This window comes from Jaculus jaculus, chromosome 23 (assembly GCF_020740685.1).
Source record: "Jaculus jaculus isolate mJacJac1 chromosome 23, mJacJac1.mat.Y.cur, whole genome shotgun sequence".
Taxonomy (NCBI): domain Eukaryota; kingdom Metazoa; phylum Chordata; class Mammalia; order Rodentia; family Dipodidae; genus Jaculus; species Jaculus jaculus.
The window spans coordinates 7,219,548-7,232,491 of NC_059124.1; the positions used below are offsets into that span (position 1 = coordinate 7,219,548).

Below are 12,944 nucleotides of genomic sequence, written 5' to 3' on the forward strand. Positions count from 1 at the left end.
AGCTAACAGGAAAGCAGGATTCATTCTAAAGAAAGGAACAAGGAGAGAAAGCTAGAGAGCAGGGAGGAAGAGATGTCCATCATTTTCCTCCTGGGTCGTATCTAATCTATGACACCTGAACGTCTGCAGAAAGGAACCACTTGCTCTTCGGGCTGGTCTCCTTGAGAAGTCCCACAGAGAGCTCTCTTGCTGTGAGCAGACAGGCTGGGCTCTCGCTAGTCACAGAAGTGAGTTCATGTCCTGCAAAGTTGCAGCAAATGTAAGTAAGTAAGTGATGTTCCTGTAAGCTTCTGGCCACATGTTCAATAGCTCATCACAAAACTTTATCTAGGGGGTTTCTGTTGAAGACATTTCATATCTATTGTTGGTTCATTACCATTGGATTCTCTCTCTCTCTCTCTTTTTTTTTTTTTTTTTTTTTTTTTTTGAGGTAGGGTCTCACTCTAGCCCAGGCTGACCTGGAATTCACTATGTAGTCTCAGGGCGGCCTCGAAATCATGGCGATCCTCCCACCTCTGCCTGCCAAGTGCTGGGATTGAAGGCGTGCGCCACTACGCCTGGCTACCATTGAACTCTTGATCGACAGCATAATATCCTTGAATCAAAGAAACTTCTCTGACATATTTTCTCCAAAGTTACTTCACAACTTTTTTGCACTTATGAACACTAGGTAGCAGTTCACATTATACTTTAGGGGCATTTTAAATAGGAAAGACCAATGAAAAGCACAAAAAATACAAAACCCACAGCACATTCGAAAAAATTTATTTTCAAGCAGAGGAGAAAGACAGACAGAGAGAGAGAGAAAGAGAGAAAGAGAGAGAGAGAGAGAGAGAGAGGGAGGGAGGGAGGGAGGGAGAGAATGGGCATGCCAGGGCCTTCAGCCACTGCACACGAACTCCAGATGCATCACCTTGTGCATCTGGCTTTACGTGGGTGCTGGGGAATCGAACCATGGTCCTTTATCTTTGCAGGCAAGTGCTTTAACTGCCGAGCCAGCCGCCACAGCGCTTTCAAACCAACTTTCCACTACCTTACCTTGGAGAATGAGACCCAGTGGTCCACTGAGGAAATGCCTGGTCACACTGTGAGCTGAAACAAGGTGGGATGAACGACTCTGCCCCTGGGAACTCGGTGGGGGAGGGGTTACTGATCAACTGGAGCTTTGCCGCTCTGTGAGCACACATGACAGAGCCTGAAGGTGCTGCCCCGGGCCCCACGCTTCATCCCAACACGGATGAAATCATGGCTGTTGTAAACACCGTTGTCGGTTACTTTTGTTGGCCCACATACGTTTTGATGACTGAGTGGATTCGTACATGTAGACGCTGATTGATGTGGCATGAAGTTTGGCCCACTCGAGAGTGTACCAGGAACCGTTTTCCCGTGGGAGAACAGGAAAAGAACAAGGAGACCCCAAATGCAGTGATCTGAGCTGTGTGTACTTGAGTAGGGTGCCACGGTACATCCTGCAGGTAATGTCAGAAGAGACGTAACCCATTCACTCCTCAATACCTCTGTCTAAAGCTGTTGGGACCCCTGGTGTTAGTGGGACTGTCACTGGGCTATTTAAAGAATGGTCCTCACTCGGGAGGCAGAGGCAGGAGGATCGCCGAGAGTTCCAGGCCACCCCGAGACTCCATAGTGAACTCCAGGTCAGCCTGGGCTAGAGCGAGACCCTACCTTGAAAAGCCAAAACCAAAACCAAAAACAACAACAACAAAAAAAATCAGTTTGACTAGACCCCACAGGTTAAACCCAAGTTTTTATACAAGTCAATATACCGTATTATCATACTATGTTAGAAATGATGCAAGGCTAATCTTACGTGATTAGCACTATGTGCTGCTTGCTAATCACAGTCTTACCTCTTTAACAACAACAACAACAACAAAAAAAAAAAACTGCTTAAATTGCGGATTTAAGAGCCAAAGGAAGGGTAGGACTCCTTACAACGTGTTCCTCCAGATGCAAAATGGCCTGGCTAGCCATGACCTCACAGTGCCTGACACCACCTATATAAGACCATCATACTAGGAGGTAAAAGATGATGACATCAAAATAAAAGAGAAACTGATTGAGAGGGGGAGGGGATATGATGGAGAGTGGAGTTTCAAAGGGGAAAGTGTGGGGGGGAGGGAATTACCATGGAATATTGTTTACAATCATGGAAATTGTTAACTAAAAAAATTTTGAAGGAAAAAAGTAATAATAAACTCAGGAGTCAAAGTGAAAAAACATTTTTAAAAAACTGCTTAAGTAACTCCAACTGTTGGCTAAGTTTTCAAGACATAGAAATATGAGAAAACTAACGGGGAAAGTTCTCAGATGGTTAAAACACAGAAAAATACTAACTTGGATAGTTTTTGAATCAATAAATGTAATAATCGGGAGATGGAGAGATGGTTTAGCGGTTAAGTGCTTGCCTGTCAAGCCTAAGTACCCCGGTTCGAGGCTCGATTCCCCAGGACCCACGTTAGCCAGATGCACAAGGAGGGCGCACGTGTCTGGAGTTCGTTTGCAGTGGCTGGAGGTCCTGGCGCGCCCATTCTCTCTCTCTCTTTCTGCCTCTTTCTCTGTCTGTTGCTGTCAAATAAATAAATGAAAATATAAAAATGTAATAATTTTTTATTACTTCACATTTATGATAACTGTTTTTTCCCAGTGTGATCGCACTTTTTGAGCAAGGCAATCCAATGCAGATGGGCAAACGAAGTCACAGGAGAGCAGCTGTTTTCTATGGGAACTGGAGGCTAACTATACGCTCCCCAGGCTCTCTCTGTGCAGCTCGGGGCAGAAATGCTTCTGTCGTGAAGGAGTTTCCCTTCTACTGAAGTGACATAAATGATGGCATGCGCTGTGTCAACAACGGGACTGCCAACTCCCAGGCAAGCGGGTTTCTCCTGGTGAGATCCTTCTCCGTGCAGTTTCTCCATGTCGGTCACAGCTTCGTGCGGAGGCGTGGCTAGCGCCGCACTTGCAGATCCATGGCAGGGCCCGGGGACAGGTGGGCAGCGGGGGCCTGCGGCTGGGCACTCTGCTCCGGCTTCCTAAGCATGCCGCTCAGCCTCGAGGACTTCCCTGCCCCCTATCTCAGGCACGTTCACGTGCACTGCAGACATCAAGGATGTGCGCTAAGACGCTTCTCGGCGGTGCTCCGCTAAGCGCGCCGCTGCCGTCCCTCCAGACTTTCTCCGCGTCCCGGCAGCTCAGGCATTGCCTGCATCTACAGACCCAGGATGTATTCCGAGGCCCCTGTCTGTGCTTAGCTTGCCCAGGCCCTTTCCTCACATCTGGCATGACCTGAACCTGCAATGTTCCCCAGGAGCCTGTGGATGGGAGGTCTGGTCCACACCAAGCGGCGCAATGGGGAACGTGGTGGGACATGTGAGATGCAGCCTCACCAAAGGAAGTCAGGTTACTGGGGGGGAGGGGGGCGGGGCCTTGAAGGTGGTGTGAGGAGGACTCCGCTTCTCCTCCTTTTTACTTCCTGGTCTCAATAAAGTCAGCAGCTTTTGCTCTCACCCCCCCCCCCCCCCACCACCACAATAGCCTGTGCCGTCAGAGGATCAAAGCCAAGAGTCGAGCGCTCAAGCACGGGCTGAGACCTCTGAAACCAGGAGCCAAAACAGATCTTTGCTCGTACTAAGGGGATTACCTCGGAGTTTTTTAAAATAGTAACCTCCCTTTTTATTTATTTACTTGACAGGGAAAGAAAATGGGCATGCTAAGGCCTCCAGCCACTGCAAACGAACTCCAGATGTGTGCGCCCCCTTGTGCACCTGGCTAAGGTGGGTCCTGGGGAACTGAACCTGGGTCTTTTGGCTTTGCTGGCAAACGCCTTAACTGCTTAGCCATCCCTCCAGCCCTACCTCGGATATTTTGTTTCAGGGACAGAAAGCCAAGCTAATAGCCCTTCATGAAAAGCTTTCCTCCAAGAGGTCAACTGGGACACTTGGAAATGGATCATAATCTCATCCTTTTTGACTCAAATATAAAATTCCAAGCTTCCTTAATTACTGCACTGAAGTTCTCCCCCATTTCAGCACATCTGATGGATGCTTTAAATGACACAGAACCATGAGCTTGGTGTCCCGTGCGTCCTCACGGGCGGTATTCATACTGTAGCGTGGTTTTCCCGTTCTACCACCGATGGGTATCTTAGGAACGGTCCCAACTGAAAGCTGAGTCTCATTAAACTTACCTTGATTTTACAGTATGAGAACTACCTTCAAATTGCAGTTAGGCAACAGCCCGGTTTATACGTGACTTAATAGAACGGCCTTGAGGTGACAGGAAGAGCTTTCAACAGGCTGCGCTGACCAAGCTCTGTGACTGAGACTGCTCGTCTATCTTGACGCCTGGAACACGTCGCCCCCAAGTTGTTGAGTTAGATGAGCTAAGTTCCTCAGAATCTGTGGACTCCTAGGACATCTCTTGTAAGTCCTCCCCCACTGGGGAAATGCCAGATAGCGCCTACCGCTGAGCTGAGCCCCAGTCTTGAGTGGCTTTTTCTAATCCCACTACCCCTAACTCCAACTCAACCGCTCATAAATGCGGAAACAGTCTCTGACACAGGTCTGTCCTGCCCTGGCTCCTGCCTGTCTGTCCTGCTCTACGTTAGAATCAACCTTAGTGAAGACGGCGGTGGCGGGAGACTGTTTCCTCAAGGTGCCGAGTAGAATCTGTGAGATGGGTCAGCGGGCTCCAGGACAAAGAATCCGGGAAGTTTAGCGCCCAATGGGCGTGACGTTGGAGCGGGGTGGGTGTTCTTAGTGTTGTTACCGGGTGCATCACCGTGAGCAGACAGCCAGGAGACAGTCCGTTCTGGAAAGGACTGTGCTTGCCAGGAGACCCTCCATTCTCACTCACACCTTCACGTGTGCTAAGTGGTAGAGTGTTTGGTTTCTTGTACTCGGGAGACACCACTCTACCCTCCCTCCCATCCTACCGACTAGGTTCAGTAGCTACACAGCATGGACTTGATGACCTCTTGTTCATACACGTTTGTAAATGTCTTTGTTAAATGCAGTCACTATTCTTCTTAGAAAGAAGTTATAATGGGAGAAGCAAATGACAGGCAGCATCCGAAGAACCAGCACCCCAAAGGCGATTCAGAAAAAGGAGGGGGACAAGGTGGAGTTTCTATGATGACCCACAGGGCCTGTAGAGGAATGGGGGGAGCTTCAGGGAAAGCAAGGAAAACGGAGGAGTAAAAGTGATACTCGCCGTCTGGTTGTCTCGACGTTGCAGGATTCCAAAATAATGCCAGGTGCCGGGTTAGACTAACTTTACATCAGGCTGGCAAAAAGAACACTATTTTCTCAGCCCATGAAATGTTATTAATAGACAAGGGCAGGGTCACAAAGGGAAGATGAGGCAGAGGTAAGGAATTCAGAGACTTTTCTGACTCTAGCTTATACAACCTTAGAAAGAGTACAGGGGCAGCCAGAGTTAGAAACAGGAGAACTGAGAATAACGTGCACAGGTGTCCTACGTATTCATACAAAAACATTTGCATAAGAAATTTTGACTTGAGTGTGTATTTAAGTTTTGATTAGACAAATAAAGCAGACAAACATTTTATCCACATGCATAATTAGCCTTGTACTTGTACGATTCATGCTTCTGGTGACGTCGCAGGCCTTCGTGAAAATGTAGCGAACAGCGTCTTACAGGCCGCGTCCGTCTGCGATGTCTGGCTAAGCCTTAACTTACTAACACTCCCCGGCAGGACAGTAAGTAGAAAAAGAAGAAGAAATGCTTCAGCTGGAGCCAGGCTGGTCACCGGTCGGCCGCACACGGGCATTTTTGGAATGATTAGCAAACACAGCATGTCGTGATTTGTGGCTGAAGTCGCGGGTTCTGCCAGGTGCTCAGCTGGGCAGATTCCAGCTCGGCTCCCGTTCCTGGAGCGCGCGGCAATCCTCTCGGCCGTGCGTCCATCCACCCGTCACGCTCAGTGCTTGGATGTCAGAGTGAGTGTGGAGGAGACTCGGAAGATCTGGGGGAGCATGTTGCTAAGCTGATAAAACATTTCTTCAGAAATACTCTGTAAGAGGTAAAAATAAAACGGGGGGGGGAGTTTGCACTTACTAAATCATCATTGATGTTTTTAGTTTTTAGAAATATTTTACAATACAGACATGAGGATGCTTGGCTAGCTCAGTTGGTAGAGCAAGAGACTCTTAAGACATGGGCCTAAGCACACGTTTGACCCCAGCACTCAGAATAGGAGGCAGCAGAGGTAGGAGGACTGTCATAAGTTTGAGGCCACTGAGAGACTACACAGAGAATTTCTGGTCAGCTTGGACTAGAGTGAGACTCTACCTTGAAAGAACAAAAAAAGCAAAACAATACAAAACAACAACAACCACAAAAAATGTGCCTAATTCTAGACATGGAATGCTATGTGGGAAAATCACCTTACGTGGTACATGAAACTGTGTAACTGGATGGAGGCTGTTTACCTGACTACCCTCTGATAACTTGGTTCTGCTAAACAGTAAGTTTGAGAACTACAAAAATCCTTACATAGCACCAATGTAATTAGAAACAAATTGCACTAATTTTGCTAAATTCTATATAGGAGGGGCAGGAGAGATGACTCAGCGGTTAAGGCAATTGCCTACAAAGCCTAATGACCCAGGTTTGATTCCCCAGTACCCATGTAAAGCCAAATGCACAATGTGGCATTCATTTGCAGAAGTTAGAGGCCCTGGCATGTCCATTCTCTCTCTCTCTCTCTCTGCTTGCAAATAAATAAATAAATAAAATATTTTTAAAAACAAGTAAATTCTAGATAGAATAGAGTCATTTGCTGCTAATGTCCTTCTTTTTGTTGCCTCCATAATCTTCGTTAGTTATGGGAACGAAGACAAGTCGAGGTGTGTCTGGCTTGGGGGTTGCAGAGGGTGGGTGCTGCCACCTGGGGTGGTCACTAAGCACCCCATGGTGTTTACGTGCTTCTCCCATGAAACAGAAAGCTGCTAGTACTTTGGGTGACACTGAGCAGCTGAGGGCAGCACACACAACGATCTGTGAGGAATATTTTAAAAGACAGTGCAGGGCTGGAGACACGGCTCTGCAGTTAAGGCACTTGCCTGCAAAGCCTAAGGGCCCAGGTTCAACCCCCCAGAACCCATGTGAGCCAGGTGCACAAGGGGGCACACTCGTCTGGAGTTTGCTTGCAGTGGCTGGCGCATTTCCTCTTTCTCCCTCTGTCTCTCTCTCTATTAATATGCGGGTAAGTAATAAAATAGAAGACATTACAATGAGGTGACATCTATTCAAATAGCACACCTGTGGTACCAGAAATTGTACTGTCCTAGAAATTCCTCCATCCCATGAAGCCATTTCCATCATGAAACCTGAAACAGAAAGCAGACTCTGCATTAGGAGTTCTGGCCTTGTGCCCAGCAATCACTTGCTGTGATGGGCGGGCGGAACTTCCGCTGTGAGGCCTCGGTCCTGCCCAGACAGGTAAGCGCCTGCATGCTCCCGTCCACACTGCAGAGCTTAAACAGTTTTCTTTTTTTAAAAAACCTTATTTTTATTTATTTATTTGGGAGAGGGAGAGGGAGAGAGAACGAGCATGCCAGGGCCTCCTGCCACTGCAAACGAACTCCAGACGCACGTGCCACCCTTGTGCAGCTGGCTTACATGGGTCCTGGGGACTCAAACCCGGGTCCTTTGGCTTCACAGGCAAACACCTTAACCGCTAAGCCATCTCTCCAGCCCCATAGTTTCCTTAACATGCTCACAGGCCTACGTGGCCTCCATAAAATGAAGTTAAGACAGATTATAAACATTTAATTTGGGCTGGAGAGATGGCTTAGCAGTTAAAGCACTTGCTGGCAAAGCCAAAGACCTAGGTTTGATCTTCCAGTGCCCATGAAAAGTCAGATACATAAAGTGGCGCATGCATCTGGAGTTTGTCTGCAGTGGCTGGAGGCCCAGGCATGCTCATTATCTCTCTGGTTTGCAAATAAAATATTTGAAAAAAAAATTTAAAGTTAATTACATTTGTGGCTCTATTGTTTTCTTTTTTAAGAAACTAGAATTAAGAACACGCTAGAATCAGAGGAAAATGCCAATTACATCCAGCATCCTTACATTGCAGAAAGGCTGGCATTCACTTTGTGACAGTCTGTGGTAACATGTGCTTAACTATCTCACCCAAGGGCCCCGTGGTAGAGATGACTTGACATTCTTCTAGCTTACTCATTCTTCAACAATGGGAAGAGACACAGGCTAGACTCACCTTTGACACACTTAAACACCAGCTCTGCTCTCCGTAAGCACCAGGGAATAGTCATTTCCTAAAAACACAAGCAAAAAATATGTTTTCAACAAAACTGCACTGAAAAATAATCAGATTTTTTAAGAAAAAAATTTAGAGTATGCGAGAGAGAGAGACAGAGAGAGAGGGAGAGAGTTGGTGTGCCAGGGCCTCAGCCACTGCAATCGAACCCCGGACGCGTGCACCTCCTAGTGGGCATGCGTGACCTTGCACTTGCCTCACCTTTGTGCGTCTGGCTTATGTGGCATCTGGAGAGTTGAACATGGGTCCTTAGGCTTCGAAGGCAAGTGCCTTAACCGCTAAGCCACTTCTTCAGCCCAACTGTCCTTACTTTGAATAGTCAGGGTAACTTATTAATCCCAACAGGATTTCTTCTGCTGTTCTTTTAAAAATATTTTCTTTATTTGAGTGTGACAGAGAAAGACGGGGGGGGGGGAGGGAGAGGGAGAATGGGCACACCAGGGCCTCCAGCCACTGCAAAGGAATTCCAGATGTGTGTGCTCCCTTGTGCACCTGGCTAACGTGGGTCCTGGGGAATTGAGCCTTGAACTGGGGTCCTTAGGCTTCATAGGCAAGTGCTTACCCGCTAAGCCATCTCTCCAGCCCCTGCTGTTCTTTTTAGATGTAAAACTTCTAGTTATGAGGTTATACAAGTAGAGTGCAAACTCACTCAATTAGCCTAGTAAATGTGATTTTTTTTAAATGGGCAAGTTTTTCAAAGTTTCCAGATAATTTTTTAAAATATTTATTTATTTGATACAGAGAAAGAGGGAGAGGGAGGGAGACAGGGAGGAAGGAGGGGGGGAGAGAGAGAGAGGAAGAGAGAGAGGGAGAGAATGGGCACACCAGGGCCTTCAGCCACTGTAAACAAACTCCAGATGTGTGTGCCCCTTTGTGCATCTGGCTTACGTGGGCCCTGGAGAATCAAACCAGGATCTTTTGGCTTTGCCGGCAAATGCCTTAACTGCTAAGCCATCTCTCCAGCCCCAAAGTTTCTAGATAATTAAAAAAAATTATTTGCTCCTGTGTATTTGTGTGTGTGTGTGTGTGTGTGTGTGTGTGTGTGTGTGTGTGTGTGTAGGGGGCGGGCCAAAGTCTCCTGCCGCTTCAAAAAAAAAAAAAAAAAAGAGCCAGATGCTTGTGCCACTTTCTGCATCTGGCGTTGGCAGGTAACTGGCAAGCAGGTGCTGTAACTGTTGAGGTACCCCCCTAGGTCCCTATAGTTAATTTGAAAGATAATTAATAGGCTGAGGCGATGGCCCAGCAGTTAAAGGTACTTGCTTACCAAGCCTGCTGACTCAGGTTGGATGACCCAGTATCCACATAAAGCTGGATGCACAATGCAGCGCATGCATCTGGAGTCTGTTTGTAGGCAAGAGGCCCTGGCACAGCCATTCTCCTCCCCACCCTCGAGTAAATAAATAAGCTGAAGATAACTAGTGACACAGGAACTCACTGACTACGCCCAGTGCTGGCGGGAATCAGTCTACTGAACTGTACAACAGTAAAATGAATACAGAAGAAAATATTTACTATGTGCCCCTACAAAACCAATGAAAATAGACAGATCAGCCTATCCCACACACCTAATACACTAGATACATTCACTTTTTTCATTTTTCTTTATAATCTTTAGCCCAATACACTCATAAATGAATCACACCACAACCAATACCCTTTACTGTCTGTTTTGTTTTCAAAAATATTGTGTGTGCATGCCAGGAATTGTGTGTGTGTGTGTGTGTGTGTGTGTGTGTGTGTGTCTACGTATGTATACACCAGGATCTCAAAAAGGCAATCAAATGCTTGTCTGGCTTCATGTGAGTATCTGGGGAATTAAAATGGGGCCAGAAGATTTTGCAAGCAAGCACCTTTAACCACTACGCCATCTTCCCAGGCCCCATTACACTTTAGAACTTTCCATAGCATGACGAGTGAGCATGCCATTTTAAATTCTATTTCTTTTTGCTGTTGTCAGAACTATTTTCCCATTTTGCAATCTTTATACTTATAAGACATGGTTGCTATTTCATTATGGTTAATCTCAGATTTTCTGTCCTCATAATCTTTTTATACTTTTAAAAATTACCAAGGACCCCAACAAGTTTCTGTTTGTGTGAATTATAGCTTATCATATTTATTACATTATAAATAAAACATTAATTTCATTAGAAAACCAATGGTAAACTATTAAATGTTAAACATAAAAACATCTTTTAATGGAAAATAGTTCCCCACCCCAAAAATATTAGTGAGAAGAACAATGATGATGTATTCTTTAAAAATAGCATCAAGGGCTGGAGAGATGGCTATGATCATGGCTAAGGAACTTGCCTACAAAACCAAAGGACCCAGGTTCGATTCCCCAGGACCCATGTAAGATGCACAAGGTGGCACATGCATCTGGAGTTTGTCTGCAGTGGCTAGAGGCTCTGTCATGCCCATTATCTTTCTCTCTCTCTAATAAAAAAAAATTAATATCCATCAACTATTCATGGTCTGAGTCTCCAGTGTGTGTATCGGTTTTGCTGCTCAGTTGTTCTTGTTGGTGGTCACGTAAGCTGTCTCACCTCCGTACAGGCCTCTTTCCACTTACGTTAAACACTGTGTTCAAAGTCACATGTAGGACAACCATGCACATTATCTTAAAACATTACTCTAGGGGCTGGGGTGATGGCTCAGTGGCTACAGATACTTGCTAGCCAGGCCCGACTGCCTGGGTTTGGTTGACCGGTACCCACATAAAGGCAGGTACACAGTGGCCCATGCTTGTGGAGTTGGCAGTGGCAGAAGGCCCCAGCACACTTTTTCTCCTTGCAAATAAATAAATAAATAACATATTTTTAAAAAATTACTCTCTAAAACCTGTTTTTATTTATTTGTGAGGAGAGCGCGCGAGAGAGGGACTGAGTAGGCGTGTCAGGCCTCTTGCTACCACAAAGAACTGGAGGTGACTGTGCTACTTTGTGCAACTGGCTTTCCATGGATGCTGGGGAACCGAACCCAGCCCAACAGGCTTGACAGGCACGTGCCTTTAACTGCTGAACCGTCTCTCCAGCTTGAACATGTCACTTTTGAAACTCTACATTAATAACTAGAATCAAGGAATTATTATTCAACTATTTTAATGAAGCAGATAAAAGCGTTACTTGACAATAACCCGACTTGTAATCCATACACTAAGATCAAGTGTAAGGAGAGCAGCTGCTGAGGACTATGAGCCCCAGCGGGGAGGGCAGCGTAGATGTGCATCATGACCAGGGTGACGGTGCAGGTCTGGTTCAGGTGTTCCCCCATCAACTCAGGTGTTCTGAATGCCAGGTTCCCGGCTGATGGAGATTTGGGAATTAACGCCTCCTGGAGGGAGCGTATTATTGGGGGCGGGCTTATGGGTGTTACACCCAGTTTCCCCATGCCAGTGTTTGGCACACTCTCCTTTTGCTACTGTCCACCTGATGTTGGCCAGGGGGTGATGTCCACCCTCTGCTCATGCCATTGTTTTCTCTGCCATCGTGGAGCTTCCCCTTGAGCCTGTAAACCAGAATAAACTTTGTCCCCACAAGCTGCTCCTGGTTGGGTGATTTCTACCAGCGATGCAGACCTGACTGCAACAGTGACCATGGTACTGATGGTGGGCTGCCACGTTGGAGCACACAGAACACAGGCAGATGAAGAGAAGGGATCAAGTCTCTGCTTGCCCAGAGAGCCCCGCATTTATCCATGGACACAATGCTTTCCTGCGTTTCTATAGATGACTGGTTAACAGTGTGGCCTAGAATGAACAGCTGTGAGGCAAATGGAGAACTCCCTACTGTTCGGGATGATGTGAACTGACAAGGTTTCGACGCTACTTCAAGGACATACCAGAGACCAATCCACGGTAAGATCTTAGCATGGCTATAAAGGGAGGGCTATACTCTAAAACTCTAACTTTCTGATGGTATGCACCCTAATATTCAGTTTATTTAACTTGGTGTTGCTTAACAGTCTAAGAATTTGTACAGCAATACTGGAGAGCTATATGATACGTAGGCTTCCAAATCTGTCCAATAGCTACACGAGGCTCCATCTCATGCACAAGAGAGATGGCTCCCGGGTGCTACGGCTGTGCTGTTTCTTGAGCTGAGAATCAGTGACAAGGGCGTTCAGTGTGTGAGAATGAGCTGGGCACTCACGTGTGCTTTTCTACACGCGGGCCACATGCCAGTACAAAGTTTAAATCAAATGGTCTATTGTTGAGGCTCAGTATAAAACTGGAAGTCCCAAGCCCCAAGCAAAGTCAGAGCTCAGGATTCCCAATATACCGATTCTTTCTACAAGAGGTAAGAATGAATGCAGGGCTGGAAAGATGGCTTAGTGGTTAAGGCGCTTGTCTGCAAAGCCAAAGGACCCACACAAACCAGATACACAAGGGAGCACAGGTATCTGGAGTTCATGTGCAGCAGCTGGAGGCTCTGGCACACCCATTCCCTCTCTCTCTCAAACAAATGAATAAAAATTAAAGATTTTTTTAAAAGATGGGAAAAAAAAGAATGATTCCAATAGGATGGTGTTTGATCACAAAGATCACAGACTTGTAAGAGGGTCATTTTCCTGCTGAGAACTTCAGGTTTCACTTTTTTTTTTCTTATTAAGATTACAC

At 46.4% G+C, this 12,944-nt stretch overlaps 1 protein-coding gene across 3 annotated transcripts in view; it reads right to left on the reverse strand.

Annotated features, from left to right (window-relative positions):
* Positions 1-5,524: 5,524 nt before the first annotated feature.
* The window catches only part of C23H12orf4 (chromosome 23 C12orf4 homolog), a 40,752-nt gene continuing 33,332 nt past the window's right edge, over positions 5,525-12,944 (reverse strand). For all 3 annotated transcript variants that reach the window (XM_004668689.3, XM_045139678.1, XM_045139677.1), the window contains 3 exons: positions 8,264-8,321; positions 7,303-7,370; positions 5,525-6,052 (listed from right to left, as the gene is read on the reverse strand). In XM_004668689.3, coding sequence (XP_004668746.1) covers positions 5,960-6,052; positions 7,303-7,370; positions 8,264-8,321 — 219 coding nt within the window. In that variant the 3' untranslated portion in view covers positions 5,525-5,959. The remainder of the gene's footprint in view (positions 6,053-7,302; positions 7,371-8,263; positions 8,322-12,944) is intronic.